At 37.4% G+C, this 19,316-nt stretch overlaps 1 protein-coding gene across 1 annotated transcript in view; it reads right to left on the bottom strand.

Moving 5' to 3' along the window:
- The window catches only part of TIAM2 (TIAM Rac1 associated GEF 2), a 175,462-nt gene that overhangs the window by 37,544 nt on the left and 118,602 nt on the right, over nt 1-19,316 (bottom strand). The window contains exons 12-15 of the mRNA XM_032215642.1: nt 17,235-17,313; nt 16,432-16,524; nt 14,460-14,720; nt 4,753-4,856 (exon numbers count right to left, since the gene is read on the bottom strand). Coding sequence (XP_032071533.1) covers nt 4,753-4,856; nt 14,460-14,720; nt 16,432-16,524; nt 17,235-17,313 — 537 coding nt within the window. The remainder of the gene's footprint in view (nt 1-4,752; nt 4,857-14,459; nt 14,721-16,431; nt 16,525-17,234; nt 17,314-19,316) is intronic.

The raw sequence follows: 19,316 nt of genomic DNA, 5'->3' as shown, positions 1-19,316 counted from the left end.
AAAAAGTATACTTTATGTTTATAACCCTTGGGATATAAATGCTACTATCTTTTCATCAAATGAGTTTTTTATATACTCTGAACTAGAAAAAGAAAATACCTACCCCCCCCCTCCACATACATAAAGGGAGTCCTTGTTTTAAAATGACTTTGACTTTGTTAAAAAGACAAGCACAGAAATAGAAGAAAAATAGCAAAAAGTGTAGGCCTTTTCATAATCTTTCAATTGAATTAACTCCCCTGCAATTCGAATTGGTACCGAACATCATTTCCTCTTGTATCTATCTGGACCATACCAAAATGGCAAGGACAAACTGACCATTGTAACAGCAGGCCATTGCAAACTATTTTAAAATGTGGATTTGCTTTGTCCTTCAAGAACAATGATCTTGGCATCAGCGGAAGATCACTATGACTACTTTGCCATAGCTTAAAATTCATGCAAATATTTTTTCATGGTTTCCATGATAGAAAATAGGATTCAAAATCTATGAATATTATGAAAAATGTAAAATAAAGATGGCTTAGTTGAATCTTAGTTGAATTTATCTGAGTGGTGGAATACTTTTTTATTCATAATAAACCTTACAAAAATGTTAAATAATTGCTTATTGATGCCATCGGGTAGAACCCAAGGAAGAATTGATTCTGCTTCATTAACTTTGTCAGTTCTCCTCTCCTGTCTTCCCTTGAGCTTACACTTGTTTCTGTAGTCTCCTCCTGATTATAGTTGACATACATGGTAGCTGGAGGGGGACATTTTAATGTATTAAGTTGCATCACATACGTCAAAATTTCAGATGCATTTCTTAAGAAGTAGCTTCTTTTATATTTTCTTTTCAAGATGTAGATTTTACTCATATTTTCCTAAGCAAGCCTACAGCCACCCTTATGAATTGACCGCCAAAAGGAAATCCGCTACTGCTTTCCCCAGGCAGGGATGATGATGATGATGATTTTATTTCAAATCCTTCAGAAACACTGGTAACATGCATGGGAAACACCAGTTCTTAAGATACACTATATTGCCAAAAGTTTTCGCTCACCCATCCGCATAATCAGACTCAGTTGTGAGTGAATACTTTTGGCAATATAGTGTAAGTGGAGTCAATTAAATCAAGTTGATTTATAGACATATAAGGCCAGAATTTGTCATCTTATTTGTAGATTTGTAATGGGAAATGTTTCTCATTATTGGAATATGCATCTATAAACTACCCCTTTGACTTGTGAGAGAAGTTTTCCTTCCCGATTTATTGTTTTACTATTTTTCTCCTCTCTCTTTTGATTTCTGATGGAAAACAGCTGTGGGAAGTAACCTGAACACTGTTGTACATTAGCCTGTTGTTTTGAGCTTCAAGCTTGGCAATTTGGTTGCAAACGTTTCATCACCATTCGAGGAGCATCGTCAATGTGTTTTGAACTGTTATATATTGGTAATGTGAGATCTTTTACTTATGAATATGTATGCTTATGTCATCTGTTGCTTATGCATTAGTCTGCCACCTTTCTGAGATTCATAAAGACAAGTGCATCTCTTCATTGGTGGGGAGATATCTGTCTCAATATGCTTGGGAGGCAATCCCACCTGCACTTGCTGTCTTATAAATGCTGCAGTAAAGCTTACTTGCTTTGGGTCCTTCATTTGATTTCATACATGGAATTCTAATGACTGGCTTTTTGGCTAATGTGTGTATGTGAATTGCTACCTGGTGATGATTTATGGCAGACTAGATGTACCTGAAGGAACGTGGATAGCATTGTGGTGCAGATCCATGGTCATATAATGAATACTGGCTGTGGCACAGTCTTTCCAGATCAAAGAGAAATTGTGAGATCACCCACTTGTACTTCAAACAGCTGCTCCTTGTAAGTAGACTGCAGAAACAGAGATTTTTGCAGTTGGCTTCTGAGTTGAGCAGTTTGGAGAAGGGATTCAATCAAGTATATTGAACAGATTGGGATACCATATAAAGGTGATGTATCTGAATTCTGATTTTTTGTATTTACCACTTATGTATTTTATTACTATATTTTCTTTAGTGTATTTACCATGGAATTTGATCCAATATTTTACTTTTATTTACTATAGTTATAACATTAATCAATTAATAAACTATTACCATTACTAACCGGCGCACAGCTGTAATACAGGTTATATAGACACAAAGTGCATAAGCCTCATTTTCTTAAACACTTTTGGATATAATTAATTTACTATTAATTTACAGCTAAAAAGAGATATTCTGAGTGGCAGAATAAAAGAATACCACCTGCTGAGTCAATATTCCTTCTGAATTACAAAAGAAAATAAACAAATTGTGTGTAATTCAAAAAGAATATTGACCAACAGGTGGAATTCTTTTATCCTTTTATCAGAAAATCTCAGAAAATGTAGATGCTGCATATCTCATAGTTCAGACAATTCTGAGCAAGATTTAAAAACTTTCAGCAAAAAAATTAATAAAGAGTAGATGTAAGAAAGTTTAAAATGGATAAAGGGGATAGCTATTTTAAAAGATCGCTTTATGGTGAAAGTGCTTTTGAATACGTTGAAATTAAAGTAGACAAACTAGACATTAATGGCAATATTTTTGTTTACTATTAAGAGGTAAAATGTACAAGTGTACTTATAATTGCTATCAGGAATATAGGAAGCACTTTTCTTTCTTTTTTCACTTTTTTCCTCTATTTTTCTCTTGAGTTTCCCCTTTCTTGCAGTTTTAGCTTTCTCTGATTTTTTTTCATCTTTATATTCATTTTCATTAGTTTTTATTTTCCTATATAAATATGAATTGCTTCATTTTGTTGGGTTTTATTAAACTTTTAGAGCCTTAGTTTACTTGGGATGTCTCAGAACATATAATGCAGTTGAATCTTAAAGTAGTAATTTCCCATAGAACATTTCAGGATGTTTAATGACTAAAAAAGCATATTTTTTAATTGGGTTCAAAACCTCCGAATGCCTTGACAATAAATAAGTGCCAATATAGCAGCAATGTATGGGTAATACTGAACTGTTCCTACAGATATACACTTTGACTCTGCTTGTCTTGAAGGAAGAAGCAGTGGATCAAGACAGTTCTGTAATAAATATAATTTACTTTCTGCTTCAAAACATGCTCTTTATCTAGTAACAATCTCTTCCTGATCCCTTTCACACTTAATGTGGTATAGTGCAATAGTGTTCCACTTCCTCTAGTAGAAACCTTAATCATTTTTAAATATATTGCATTCCCAAGTATTTAATTAATCTCCTCTTAGGGAATTCTTTTGTTGTTGTTGCTGCTGCTATTGCTGTTGTTCCATCAGTTTAAAGAATAATGGAGAAGAAGAAAAAAAACAGAACCTGACCTGCTACAAGGACTCTTTTTTCACTGATGGTAATAATACTTTCACAACATTGATGTATGCAAAAGTAGTAACAGAATCTGAGCTTTAAAAATAAATCAATTTCTCCAGTTCAATTAACATACTAACAACAACGTAGTATTAATAGTAACTTAAAAAGCAGATGTAAATATGCAAGGAATATGGTCTCATTCAGTCAGTAATAGCCTTTTGATTTTAAAGTATTTGCATTAAGCAGTGTGTTATTAATTAGAACATATAAGTCCCAGACTTCAGTAGCTACCGTGTTTTCCCAAAAATAAGACAGGGTCTTATTTTCTTTTGACCCCCAAAATAAGCACTTGGCCTTATTTTCAGGGAGGTCTTATTATTTTTGAGGTGCAGGAGACGGCAAGCGTGGTCACCTCATGGCTGCTGCTATATGGCAATATTTTTGGGGAGGGCTTATTTTCAGGGGGGGCTTATTTTAGTGCAGGTGCTCAAAAGTCTGATTGGGCTTATTATCCAGGGAGGTCTTATTTTTGGGAAAACAGGGTGTCATCTATATTCATTTCTACTATTTATTAGATTTTTAATCCACGTTTATTGTTTTTATAAATAAGTTAAGGCAGAAAACATATATAATACTCCTCTCTCTTCCTATTTTCCTTACAACTACAACCCTATGATGGGGCTGAGACAGAGAAATGGCCCAAAGTGCTCCAGTTGGCTTTCATGTTTAAGGCAGGACTAGAACTCAGTTTCTTAGTTTCTAAATCACTATCTTAACTATTACATCAAACTTGTATTACTTATACAATATTGATTCAAGAAATTAATTAGATATATCCTCCTTTTTTTGTAGAAGAGCTTAAAACAGCATATATAATATCCCTCCTTTATAACAACAGCTCTGTGAGGTAGACTGGGCTGAGAAAGAATGGCCCAAATTCATCCAAAGAGCTTCCATGGCTGAGGATGGAATAGCACTCTGTTTCTAGTACATCTTATTACACCACATTGACCTTGAAAGTCAAAGAGATATATAAGAGCCATGGTGGAACAGTGGTTAGAATTTAGTATTGCAGGCTAATTCTGCTGACTGCCGGCCGACTGCCAGCAGTTTGATTCTGACTGGCTCAGTATTGATTCAGCCCCTCCATCCTTCTGAGCTAGATAAAATGAGTACCTGGTTGTTGGGGACAATATGCTGACTCTGTAAACTGCTTAGAGATGGCTGTAAAGCACTGTGAAGCAGAACATAAGTCTAAGTGCTATTGCTATATATGTAACTGTATCCATGGATATGCATATAGATGTGTGTCTGCATGTACAAAATTAGTGCTACCCCATCCACAAAAGCAGTCTGCATGCCTTCTGTATCTCTCTACTTTCTGCATTAACTTTTCAGCAGTGCTCTTACCCTGAATGGCAAATCAAGTTTCTCCTTCTCTGGCATCTGGTCCAGCATGCCATCTGTGTTGCTCCTTTTTAGACTTCCATTAACATCAGGCACATGACTGAAATCTATATTTAAAAAAAGTGAAAAGCTAGATATCAGAAGAAGAAATATGTATTTTCTTTTGTTTAGATATAATTGTTTCATTAAAGTGACAGGAAACATAGACTCCTGAAGATCTGTTTGGCTCTTCCAGCTAAAATAATCCCATGTAAAGTAATACAAATATTTGGGCTGCTACTTCAAAGCCTTCCTTCCTTAGCATCATCTGTCTACAATGTGGTACAGTGTGTGCTGGCTGAAGAAAGCATCCAATATAAATGTCTTCATACATATAAAATGATTTTCTTGGATGAACACATTGTCCCAAAACTTACTGTGGTTCTTAAACTTATTAATGGCCCAAAAGAAGAAAGAAGAGAACCTTGGCTTTGTATTACTACTTCATGTAGCAGCAATTAGGATAAAATGTAAACAGAAACAATATTTTGCCAATATCCTGATGTCCTGATGACTGTAAGGGAACCTAACTACCTATTACAGTCGTAAGTCATGATGGTCATAAAGCAGGTCTTCAAACAGCATGTTATTAAGCAAATCATCATGGTTGTTAAGTAAATCCATGGTCGTTAAATGAATGCCATGGTTGTTAAGCAAGCCTATTGTTTGCCATCGGGCATTTTTGCAGAAAATTGAAAGTTAACATAGATTTTCAGTAAAAAAAAAAAAAAGTAAATTACAGTCATTTGACTGTAAATGCAAGCAGGTTGCCCAAATAGTCAGGTGACGATGGAGGAGAGGATTGGCCACTGAAACTTCAGAACTGAGGTTTTTTTTTGGGGGGGGGGGTGGTTGTCTGTCATAACTTTGAATGGTCACTAAGCAACTGGTTGTAAGTCACCTGTATTTAAAAGTATGGGTTAGGGTTACCAGATTGGGGTGTAAATATCAGCGATACCACTAGTTGGCAGCAGAGAACCTGAGACTTTCTGGATCTCTTTGCTACCATCTAATGACAATTGCAAATTTGCAACTTGGATGTAGGAGCCCATCAAAAATGAAAAGAAAATGTCATAACAGATTCTTCAAGAGGTGAATCATGCAATGATTAGACTGAATGGACTTTGTATATGCACAAAATACATATGGATATGTTCACTGAAGTACGTTTAGACAAAACAGATGCAATAAAGCCTTGGAGAGGCAGGAATGCCAGGCAACGCCAGAGAAACTGAAATAATTTAGCATTTTGTCTCCATTCATGCCCATATGCAACAATGTTTTGAGCTGCCAATTTAATTACATGAATGCCACTATGTTGTATTCTGTTGACAAGCTGTATATGATTCACTATCATTCAAAGAAAAGATAATGTAACTCACTAAACTTCAAAAAGAACAAAATGTTTCCCTCACCATTAATTATTCAATAAAATATTGAGCACACTATGAACAGATGGGATCACAAGCAAAGCAGCACAGAGAAAGCCCATGAAAACCTCAGAAAACAAAATTCTCTAAACCTCCATAGCAGTACAAACCATGCAATGAACATGGCACTATGATAGTTATCTGAACATATTCAAAGCTGAAGAAAGCAGATTATATGCATGCTTCAGAGGCTTTGATATCAAATTTGGGGATCAAAAAAACAAATGAGAAACGAAGAAAATACATATCTGTTTTAAGGAGGAAACAGAACCTTCCTCATTACAAAGAGAGGAGGCAGTTACAACTTTTCATGATGCTTTAGTCCAGTGGTAGTCAACCTGGTCCCACTAGTGGGCGTTCCAGTTTTCATGGTAGGCGGTGGGGAGTTTGTTGTAACTCTGCTTTGTAAATTTTATAAAGTAAAGTTACTTCCCTACTTTATAAATCACCATTACTGTGGAACCGGTGGCCGGTCAGAAAATTTTACTACTAACAGAGATACAAAAGTGGGCAGTAGGTATAAAAAGGTTGACTACCCCTGCTTTAGTCCATTTAATTAACAAGACTTTAATTGCATGCTAATCCACACTGCTCTTACCAACTCCCTCTTTTCTCTGTAAATGAAGAGGAAACTGCAATGAGGCATAAGGAGGAATGAGGGATGTGCTTTTAAGTACCAGCCTGCTAAATAACTTAACATCCTTTACAGTTCTGTTCCGAATATCACCCGTTTGAACTAGTGCCCTACTGCACAGCAGCAAAAATATGTTAACAAACATCAAGAATAGATGGCAAGCTTCCCTCTTGGTAAAGAGGATGGGGCCTTGCCTTTTAGTTTATTGACACTAATAGAGGGGAGTAGAATAGAGCACTAAAAATAAAAGCAGATGGCATAGCAAAATTAGGTATGTCCTACCACTGTAGAAACTGGGAAAGTACATAGTCAATTATTTCTATTTTAGATCATGCTGGTGAGAGAATCAGAGACTACACTGCTTGAACATAGAGAATGAAACAGAGAAATACAATAACCGAAGAAGAATGGAAGATCTGCTTTTGTTGCGGAACCAATTATTCTATGGGATAGAGCTGAAATGTGAATAGTTCAAAACAACAAATTGTTTTCAAAGAAGGATCTTTTTAGTGCTCAACAGTGCAAAAAGAATTAAGTTCTGCACATTGCTCCCTTCCCCATAATAGCCAGACTCTGCTTGTCCCCATGGGCAAGATCCTCCGCAATGTTTGATCATAAACAATTTCCATTTCATTCTGATACTAAATATCCCCTCATAAGCCATCCTTCAACATACTTCTGATTCTCTGTGTTACCGCTTTGCTGAAATGGACTCTTAAGTCAAACATTTCTCATTGCCTACTAGCTATCCTGCAATTAGCTATTTCCTCTTCAGAGGCTTATATTAGTGCAATTGTACATCAAGGAAAAAATGCTTTTACAAAGCACTGTCAGGCAGAAAGAAATAGGATTGCATGTAAATTCTAATTCAGAAGGTTTAGACACAAGAATCTGGTCAAATAATGGCCAGCACTAAATTGGTGCTAGATAACAGCTAAAGGGATTCAGTGGGGTGGACTTGTAGATTTGTGGACACATAATGATTCTTGGCTGAGTTCTGTCTTAACTCCACCCCCTAGGCTCTGCCTGTTCTTGTGGTTGGTGGCTAACCTTTTTGGCACCGAGTGCCAACACAGGAGTGTGTGCGCCGACCACTGAAGCCCAGAAGAAAGCAGCCAGCCGGTGCGCATGCCTGCTGCCAGCCGGTCTCTTCTGGGTTCCATTGCACGCATGCATGCTGGCCAGATGGTCTTCACGGATGAAGACTACAGAACCCAGAAGTGCAGCTAGCAATGGCGCACGTGACCACAGAGTGGTCTCTGCATGGCACCTGTGGCACGACTGCCATAGATTCACCATCACGGTTCTATACTGTTTCCATCTGTGAAGCAGGATGGAACAGTAGAAAAAGCCAGTTCAGCTTAGAATCAGATATACTGGCAATTTGGCTATGTTGAGTTTTCCCTTCTTGAAGGATCTAAACACTCAAATTTGCAATGCAGTCCAGATTTTGAATGGAATACCATGGATGGAAGGGAGAGAATGGGAATAGCCCTCAAATTCTACCTCGAACTCACTATGGTTCTTGGTGAAATTTAAATCATACATATATTATTGTTTTTTTAGGCTAGAGACCATACTTGGCTTTCAAATTGCATGCTGAAAGCTGTACTCCAAAGTGTAGGAAAGGTCTCCCAAATCTCTTACAGCAGTTTTGCCTTAAGAGGTGCAAATTTCAGAAAGCAAATAGATTTGGGGATTGTGTGTCTTGTACCTTAAAATAAAGTACTCCTTTTCCTTCTCTTCCTATTTTCTTCCTCTTCCTGATACCAGGGGTGGCTACAGAAAGGTATAAGTTACTGAAAGTTGTACTCTAGCAACATCTTGACTTGAGGGTCATATATTGTTATTTAATGTCATAATGGCAGATATAAACCAGTTACTGCAATCTCAAAATCAGCTCTACAATGTTAGTGTAAGACATTATACTGGCACTTATTCTCAAAATGATGTTCAGGGGTCTAATACCAGTAATCCAGTATATTTGCACAAGGAAAGGAAATGCAAAAGGTTCCCGCTGATTCCAGAGTCATATCCCTGAAATTAGCAACAGAAAGCAACAGAGAATCACAAAACTTGCATAACACATTTTTCATTCCAGAATTAAACTTCCAAAAAGTCACAATATATGGACACACAACATTCCTAACTGTTAATGCTCTCCCACATCACTACTACAACCAATCCCTGTCTAATACTCAAGCCACTTTGAATTGGCCCTGCTTGTTTTTTGTTTAATTTTTTGTTATGCTTAAAACACACATTGGTTCAATGAGAGTCAGAGCCATTATGCAACTGGTGCCAAGTAGACTACACTTCATTGGGATCTCATTTTACCCAATACATTCTTACAGGCAATGAAAATAGTACCTGGAAGGGCCACTGCACCTGCTACCTCTACACTAGAAGGGAAATATAGTCATGTAATTATCCTGACCTATGGGAGATAAATTGAAAACCAAAACTCTTTAGAGCAGAGACTACGTTAAAAAAAATAACAACACTCGTATACCAAATCATGAAGCTCAGGGCAAAAAGTCAGTTAAAGTATTGGAAGAGTGGAAGAAAGAAGTATTAGAAATAAACTGCACTGGGCAGAAGGAATAAAGAATAAAGAAGAATGGAGCCTTTGTGAGAAGGTTGAGAGTTGAGAGAAGGCAATCAACTACTTTTTTCCTAGTATGTCATTAAGATCCTTGTTTAGCTGTGCCCTGAAGAGTGATGGAGACCCTCAAGCTTAGTCAAGCATCTCAGTGAACCTGACATGATTGGACCAGATAATTTATGGTATAATGGTTAAGATAAATTCAGCCCATTTTCTGGGTTGAAAGAAAAAGAAGGAAACGGCACTGCATGGGATAATGTTTCTACAAATATGGGCAAAATAAGCCATTAAACCTGGAATGCTAAATTTAAAATACTTTTATAGCTTATTCTATTAAAAAGGAGACAGACACTGGAGGCTTTTATTTAATGGTTCAGAAATAAGACTCAAGAAAATGTAACATTATATTTTCATCTTCAAAAATGGAAATAGGTAGCTGGTGAGCAAACTGAATCCACCATCCTGAATGTGAATTTATTCTTTAATACAAATAGTCCTCAACCTACGACCACAATTGAGCCAAAAATTGCTATTTTTGAAGTCAATTTTGATCCATTTTATGACCTTTCTTTGCACAGGTGATTAAGTGAATCACTGCAATTATTAAGTTAGTAACATGGTTGTTAAGTGAATCTGGCTTTTCCACACCAACTTTTGTTGATCACAAAAAACGATAGCATGACCATGGGACAGTGCAACCATCATAAATATGAATCAGTTGCCAAGCATCCAAATTTTGATCATGTGACCATGGGGGTGTTGCAAGTCGGAAGTGTGAAAAATGGTTATAAATCACTTTTTTCAATGCTGTTGTAACTTTCAACAGTCATTAAATGAATTGTTGTAAATCAAGGACTATCTGTATATGTTCATATATTTTTGCATCCATGTTATTCTAGTTTCACTCTAGTTTGTTTCATATTTTTTCTTTTCTTCCGCCTCTTTTAGTGTTTTAAATTTCTTTCCTTTTCTGCCATGTCTCTTTTTCCTCCAAGATCCACTTTTGACAGTACCAAGAAATGGTTTATGCCTATTATGAAGTCTTACTTCTCCTTCATGCATCCTTCACTAATTATCTCTATCACAAACAAATACATATTTTAAGAGTGATAATAATTCCTTTGGCATGTGAATAGAGAAATGACCTTACATTTAACCATGTATTTGTTACAAACAAATCTTTTTTCATACACTTTTTGTAATTTACTGCGTGATTGAGAAAAAAAGTTGGAAACAAAAAGGAAATATCTCCTCTTTGCTACAACATAGGCTGAATTCTCAGAGGTCTGATAGGAAAAATTGCCCTAATAGCCTTTTAAGCTTCTTAAAAACATCTGGTAGTCATAATTAGAAACATCAAGGGTAAACATATCTTGAGAGTTGTGGTGGCGCTGTGGTTGGAATGCAGTACTGCAGGCTACTTCTGCTGGTCAACAGCTGCCAGCAGTTTGGCAGATCGAATCTCACCAGGCTCAAAGTTGACTCGGCCTTCCATCCTTCCAAAGTTGGTAAAATGAAGCCCCAGATTGCTGGGGGCAATATGCTGACTCTGTAAACTGCTTAGAGAGGGCTGTAAAGCACTGTGAAGCGGTATATAAGTGTAAGCGCTATTGCTATTGTTCTGATCAAGAAATGGGAATTCTTGCATTTTCGTCAACTAAGGATATAGTCTTAGAAAATGAGAATAGAGTATCAGGATACTATTAATCAAAATCAATATTTTCAAAGTTAGATTATAATAATTAGGCCAATAGGTCACTTCAAATTAACCAGGGCTGCAACTGAGGAAGAATATGAGCAGGAAAAACAGAAACCCATTTGGGGTTTGTTTCTATTATAACCATTTGCCAAAGCATTTGCTATATGCTAAATTAATCTAATAAATGTGACTTTTTAACAAATGTACATTCCCAATCATTGTTCTTGCCTTTAGTTCATGGTACACATGTCTACCTCAGCTTCTCTTTCAATCAGACACCCATAGGATTTTTATAACACTATATGTGGAGATAAAATAAAAAGTATAAAATGTATTCTAGAAGATCAGCATCACTAGTTATACAGCAGGTGCTCTTAACATGGTAAATATGCTATTTGCCTATTGTATCAAACTAATAAACTGAGTATAAATCCTAAATAATGAACTATAATTTATTAGCTCCATAATTTTAACTTTATGGCAGGCGCTTTTATACTCCAATTTCATTTAAGTGGAACAGTCTTATGAGATAAATGCTACTTATTGTATGCTAAGTTTTGCAATCAAGTTTTTATTTTAAACATAGCCTAATAAAGCTGCTTTATAATTATCAATCCAAGAACCTCTCTCTTGTGATTTTTTACATTTAGCACTACAAAAGAATAATTGCATTTTAGTATGGGGATGGAGCTTAGACGCAACAAATCTAACACTGCTCAATGTAAGAAGTTGCAATGATGACACCCCTGTCAGAAGCTATCTGTTTAATATTTCCAGAGAAAGAGTGTCTGCTGAAACATTTTTGTGTAAGATGACTAGCATCCCTTCTATTAAATCTTCTCTTCTATAAATGAAGTATAGTTTTAACCTTGCTTCAAGGACTAGTTTGCAAAATATTCTGCATATACTACAAAATTGGACACAGCAACTGTACTAACTGGTCACGAAAGAGTAGAACAGAACAATATATCTTTACCAGACTTTTGCCTGATGGAATAACTATGTTCAAGGGAGTGCAAATACCACTCCCTTTCAGAAGTCCTCCTCCATTGTGTGAGGACAGAAAAAAAACCAGGGTAAGCCCATGTTTTCCAGCACAAGAACCATTTGCACATTCAAGTCACTGCCTGAACGTAGCTAATTACCTCTTGCGATTTGGATGCTGTACTTCCATCCCAAAAATCAGTTACACTACTTGTTCTACTATTATAAGGGAAACAAAATGTTTCTAGAAAGCATTTTCAAGTTTCAGCTGAAAAAGTATCAAAATTGTCAAAATATTCATGAACTGGCAGAGACAGGTAACAGGTCAGCCAATGAGGCTTATTTGGAAACAGAAACTTAAGTAAGAAGTCTGGCCATGGCTAAGCTGTATTAAGCTCTGAAACGAAATTAGTTTGGACTTGTCTGCTGATCTGAACTGAAATGAAACTGTTCTCCGCTGTTGGTATTGTATGTGTATGTGTCTATGTATGTATGTATGCATGCGTGTGTGCATGCGTGTGTGCGTGTATATGTATGTATGTATGTATATGTATATGTATATATTCATTCTTGTATATAAAATTTCTTATTTAAATCAATCCTGCTGAGTCAGTTATCTGCTTTCTGGATTAGATTTTTGTAACAAACTCTGACAAAAATGACACAATGTACTTAAATTAGTCTGCAAAATGCTTCAGCTGTGTCAGCATTATGAATCATTTGCTCCCAAAAAGACAAATTTCAATTATGCTTAACCAAGGAAAGCTGCACATTTAATGAGCGATACTTGTGCCTAGTGATGTAGGAACCTGATGATTTCAAAACAAAAATGCAGACCAAGTCACCATGAATTGTGCGACTTTACTGAAGGATTATACAAAAGGCTGCTCAGCCCTCTCTTTGTGGATTATATTCAGTCAATCAGCAACAAAAACTGATATTCCAGCAGTGGAGAAAAAAATCTTTACTCATTTATTTAGGACATTAATAGAAGAACAGGTTTGGGGAGCAATTTTTCATAGAAAAGTGGCTAGAAAGAAAGTGGTAATCAGCCTTAACTTCAACTGTCCCAGTGGATATTTTCACATCATCCCATCCATGACCTAAATCTCATTTTAAAACACTGCAAGCTGGTTTTACCTACATCTACTGAGTGCTATATAATGTCACAGCACAGATGTTATTCAAGATATGTTGTATTGCCATACGTTCTTTAAATATTTGAATATGTAATTTTCTGTAATTTTGAGCAGAAAATGGCAACATTAACTTGTTTGACCAAGTTGTTTTATTTATTGGTGCATTGCATTTATATTCTGCCTTTCCTTTAAGTTCCAGGCAGCATATGTTAAGGGTTACCCCTCAATTAATGACATCACAACCCTGTAAGACACACGAGGCTGAAAGAGAGTGACTGACTCAATACCGCCCAATAAGCTTTGTACCGAGTGGACTTAAACCTGGAGGCAGCGAGCGTGGGCGGGGCTGATGGTGTCCAGCAGTAGCCACAGCCTGCTCCACCCTCCTGTTCACGCACAAGAGGCTGCAAGTGCGCGGGGACCGGCGGTATTTGGCAGCAGCTGCAGCCCACCTGTCCCTTGGTCAATGCACTCTGGGCTTGCGCAGCCTTTGCAATGCAGGTGAGTTTTTTACCTGTCCAAGCAGCAGGTAGAGGCAGGGGGAGATGCACAATCTGGATGTGCCGCATGCACCACAGGAGAGCCAAGTCAATGGATAAAGTGGGCGGCCGGCCATGGGAGGCTCATCATCATGTCTCTTGGCTTGCCTGCAGCCCACGCGTGTAGGGACGGTCTGCCTCCACCTCCATCCCTATCCGCATCTCTGCCTCCATCTGCTGCTTGGACAGGAAATCAACTCACCTGCATTGCATGGACTATGCAACCCCAGAGTGCACTGACCAAGGGACCGGCGGGCTGCAGCTCCTGCCAGATACTGTTGGTCCCCATGCGCTTGCCACTTCTTGTACACGAGCCAGGGGGTTGGGCACCCAGCTGGGCTGATCACCCTGAAATTATGTTTTCCGGAAAATAAGCCTTAGTGCTTATTTTGGAGCATGGGTCTTATTTTGGGGAAAACATGGTGATTAATCAATCAATTAATTAATTGATCTTTCATCTAAAATTCTTAATTCTCCTATAACTCCTGTTTTGGAGGTTTTGTTTATAAAAATACAAATATGTTTTTAACATTACCTTCTAAAAGTTTAGTGAAAAAGGAAAAGCTGAAATGGCATTAAAAATATTGCATGTGCTCTTTTTATGCAGGAAGTTCACTGTAAAAGTTCAAGCATCATCTCACCATTTGCTGTATTCATTCTGAAGTTATCCAGAAATTCCTCCAAGAGTTGTGATTGGTTTTGCAGGGGCAAGAACTTTCTTGCCTCCTTGGAAATGATGCCATCTTGCAAAGAAGAGCATAATGCTGTCTTAGGGCCTTTGAGATTTGTGGTCAGTGTCAGATGCACACTTTTCTCCGAGAACAGCAATTCCATCTGCCTGAGGTCAAGCTCAGATACAGATTCTCCATTTATAATCAAAATTTCATTGCCAACACACAAGCCTGGGAGCAGGAAAAAGCAGAAGACAAACAGGGTAGACACAACAGCAGGAGGGCACAATAAAACATATTGTAACAAACTGTTAGAAATGATTTTTTTAAAAAATCTTACCACATAAAGGTTTATGGAATGTATTGTGATGAAATAATAACTTTAACAAATGTTTTGCAAAAATTAAGATTTACATAAAGTATTCTGCTTGTTATAAAAGGAGCTAAAAGCACAATAGGAGAGTAACTTTTCCATTGTTCAGTAAAGCTGTCAAGGCAGTGAACCAACACAAAAACCTACTGGCCTACATTTTTTTTCAGCATTGCACCCAAATAAATATAGACAAAATTCTAAAGCCTTCCCTTCCTTTTTAGCTTATAATTTCATTTGGTGAGTACAATAATCAGAAGCTAGTTAAACGGAACAAAATCCCTGGGAACATGGGCAATAAAGGAATGTAAGGAGGGAGTGGATTCAACATCCATAAAAAACGGCATTTGATCATATCATCCTTGTCATAAAGACATGGATTGATGTGACAATATGAAATTCTATGAGTATTCTTATAGTACAATTGATTTACTCAGACAAAACTCTATTTAACTCAATGTATTGTCTAGGATAGGGCTGCTGAAATCAGTGACTTCAGCCAGATGAAGATGATATTTCGCTCAACATGTTTTCTCTATCCATATCCACAGCTATCTGCTTGCTGAGGGTATGCTTCTTGGAGAACACGTCTCTAGCATGGCTACCCAACAAGCATATATGGGAGTGGAATTGGGGTGGGAGAAGAAGAGGATTTTGCACTTGGGGCTGCCCTGAAGAGTATCTAGAAGCTTTAGCTGGTACAAAATGCAGTGGCATAGGTAGTTATGTGTACTCCAAAATCTCCACGTTATACCTCTGCGCTGTGAGTTGCATTGGCTGTCAATTTGCTTCTTAGTCAAACTAAAGGTGTTGGTTATGACCTTTAAAGCCTTATATGGCCAAATTATTTGAAGGACCACCCGTCCCCAATTGCATGGACCCCGGTCCAGCAGGTGGGACATACTATAGGCCCCATTAGCCAAGGATCTTCCCATAGCAAGACTCGGGATGAGTGCTTTTTTATGGCACCAGCCCCTTGGAATATCATTCCTTTGAGGTGAGATTGGCCCCAATCCAGTTAATCTTCTGGAAGTCCCTCAAAACATGCTTTTGCTATTGGGCTTGGGAAACGCATGAAAGTGCAGAGCCTGTTAAATGGTATTGTGTAAATTAGAATTGTAAAGAATTCTATTCTATTCTATTCAGTGTTTTAAGTCTAGCCTACACTCTTCCTCCCCTTTATTATTGTAGTTTGTAGCTGTCATTAACCGAGTTTAATGGTTGAATTTTGTATTTTTATTTTAATGTGTACACCACCCAGAGTCACATGTAAGTGAGACAAACTGCCATATAAATTCAACTGATCGATTATGCTGTGCTATGATAATGCTATGCTGTCCATCTGTATAACGAAAACCTTTCCCTGTCGGTGCTAAGAATCTAAGAACGTTTTGATAGACCTACCAACCACCAAAAGAGAAAGAGATAAAATGATTCCTCCCTCCATTCACCCATCCACCCTTCCTTGAATATTTGTATCTTGTCCATAACTTATATTTTAGGTGGCTTATTTTCATTTTAGAGCATGCGTAGGCATTAGAAAATAATGTAAATGAGAGAGACAGCACAAACCTTCTCTGTAAGCTATCCCATCAGGAAGAACATCACTTATAAATATATGGGTAAGATGCTGATGTTCATCAACTTGGACGGTGACTGCAAATCCTGGCATTAAAAAAAAATCAGATTTGCCTTCTTTAAAATGTGAGTCATTACTACTATCTTAAAATGAGCTACATAGTATTAGTATTCAATAGCAATTCCAAAGAAAGAATATATTTTTATATTATTTAAGATATTGTGTCTCATTAATATTGTATATATCTGAAATAACATAGAAGTAAAATGCAAGCCATTGGAAAATAATTATTAATAACAGAATATCATTGTTTGTAGTCTTATAACATTGTATCTTCAATAGAGGGCATGCCATCTTTCTTAGACTTCAAAACCAAATCATTCTTATCATAGTTTCTTTTGGCTCCATTTATCCAAAGGTCCTGTGAACTTCATTCCAGAGGTGGGTTGCTCCCGGTTTGGTAGTCGTAATTTGGCCTGGATTGCAGAACCAGGGTGGCCCCACCTCGAACCGGTTCCCCGGTCTCTTTTGCCGTTGCTGGTATGTTTCTATGCATGTGCAGAACAATTTACAGTCAACTGCGCATGCACACAAGGCGAACCAGTATAAACCAATACAGGAACCCATCCCTGCTTCATTCCATCAAAATCTTCTCTATGAAAGCTAAACAGAAGTCTAACTTCAAAGACACACTATATCCTTGGCTAACAATATAGGGAACGGAACTCCAGGCCTAACCACATCAACAAAGCAAGTATTTAAAACAGTTTCTTCATTCAATTAACTGATGACTTACCAAAATCAACTACACCCTCTTTCTTAGTAAGATGTGCATGGTAGGTGTTCAAAGGAAAGATTTCTATTTCATCATATACCTGTAGGAGAGATAGTATCACCTTAAGCTGAACTGGGGATAGATGCACAAGACTCAACAAATAAGCACAATAGTGTCACTGTTACGATCAGCTCCTCCATTAAGCAGTTGCTTTATAAGGCTGTTTTTGGAAGGTGTTAAAGAGCAGAACGTTGCCAACTATCGTATCAACTCTATTTGGACTCTGTATCTCATTTGTTAAATTTTATTTTAGTCACTATACAGTAATTTGGATTAGAGCATTGAAAATGCCATTTATATTTAAAAATCATGATCATTAAATTAAAGAATCGTTTAAAATATTAAAGCCAACATGATAGAGAATCTACCCATAATCTATATATTTGGACAAGAAGCAAAATTTCACCTCTGTCTGTTATTGCCTAGCTTCAGTTCTAATCCTTTAAGTAATTTTCTCCCTGGCCTGGTCACACTTTCAGTATGAAGGATGCGCTACTTAAAAAAAATAACCCTCAAGTATCAAATACAGGGGAAGAGGGAGATAAGCTTTGTTCTCTTTAGCTGCCCACTCCTACATAGACAAATAAGATCCTTCAGCTCACTTGACATGTGATGACAACAGATACATGAATAAAGGCAGCTGCCTTATCACTTCTGTTTTTGGCTCCCAATGTAACAGTGCAGCAATAAATTAAGAAGGCGTTAAAAACCTCGCAGAAATTAGAATCACTAGCCACTTTAGCAGACTGTAGTGAATATCAGAAAGAGTAGTGAGAACTTCTCATCTATAAATGGAGTTGTGCCTCACCCTAACTTAATAAAAAGGTCTAGGGCCACGATGGGGAACCTATGGCACGGGTGCCAGAAGTAGCACGCATAGCCCTCTCTGTGGGCACACATGCCGTTGGCAGCTGCTCTTCTGGTTTCTAGCGTGCACATGAACGCCTCACGCTGGAGCACCAAAAAGCAGCCTAAAAACAGCCAAAAACGCCCCAAAAAACAGGCCATTTTTGGGGCGTTTTCCAGGCCATTTTCAGGCTGTTTGTGGCCATTTGTCAGGCTGTTTTTTGGCACTCTGGCAGAAAAACAAAAAAGTCCTGAAAATGGCCCCAAAATTGCCTAAAAACAAACAGCCTAAAAATGGCCCCAAAACTGGCCAAAACCAGCCAAAAAACAGGCATGCGCGTGCCGGGCAGCTGGTCTTCAGGTTTCCAGCACTCCAGTGCATGTGCATGCATGCACATTTCGGTTTGGGCACTGAGTGCCAAAAAGGTTCACTATCACTGGTCTAGGGCCTAAAGTTCCAGGCATAATGAAAAACTGATCTCCTCCTAAAATTGCTGCAGATTTTTTGATTTTTTTATGTGACAAAAAAAAGAAAATACCTGGGGAAATAGCCTATTTAGATTTAGTTTTAATTGCATTCAAATTAAAATGCATTTTATTCTGGTCCCCATCCCATTTAATTTCTTTCCTTAGCCAATTCAAAAAAATATTCAGTACAGCCTTTGCAATGCTAAATAAAGACTATGTGTGGTTTATCCAGATGAAAAAGAATGTGCCTAAAACAACTCGCATCTAATTTTTAGCAACCTGTTCTTTTACATATCCAGACTGGTGTGTAATTTGGATTGCATGTCAATCTGCTCAGCCAATATGTATTAGTTTTGTGTTTGTTCATTCTCTTCAGACATAGTCCAAAACACTGGAATGCCACCAAGTTGGAGAGGGCTATTTCAACCATTCACTTGAAGCCAAAATTGAAAGACCAGGATTCTAATGTTTTTCTCCATCTCAAAGATCAGTTATTTGTGCCTAATTCCATTTTGACTATGAGAGGACTATTCCATTAAGAAGTGTTTGTAGCATTCCTTGGGATTAGAGATTATACAGTCCCTGGCAAATTATGTTTCTTAGGTGTCTCTTATTCTAAGGTGGACAGCTCAAAAAATATTACACCTGTTGTTTTGGCCAGCTACAAAATCCGGCAAACTTTGCCATGTTTTCTGTAAGAAAAAATTATCATGCCTCAAATAAGGATTC

Source organism: Thamnophis elegans, chromosome 4, assembly GCF_009769535.1.
Source record: "Thamnophis elegans isolate rThaEle1 chromosome 4, rThaEle1.pri, whole genome shotgun sequence".
NCBI lineage: Eukaryota > Metazoa > Chordata > Lepidosauria > Squamata > Colubridae > Thamnophis > Thamnophis elegans.
The sequence above is the reverse complement of the archived record's forward strand: the minus strand, read 5'-3'. Positions and strand labels throughout refer to the sequence as shown.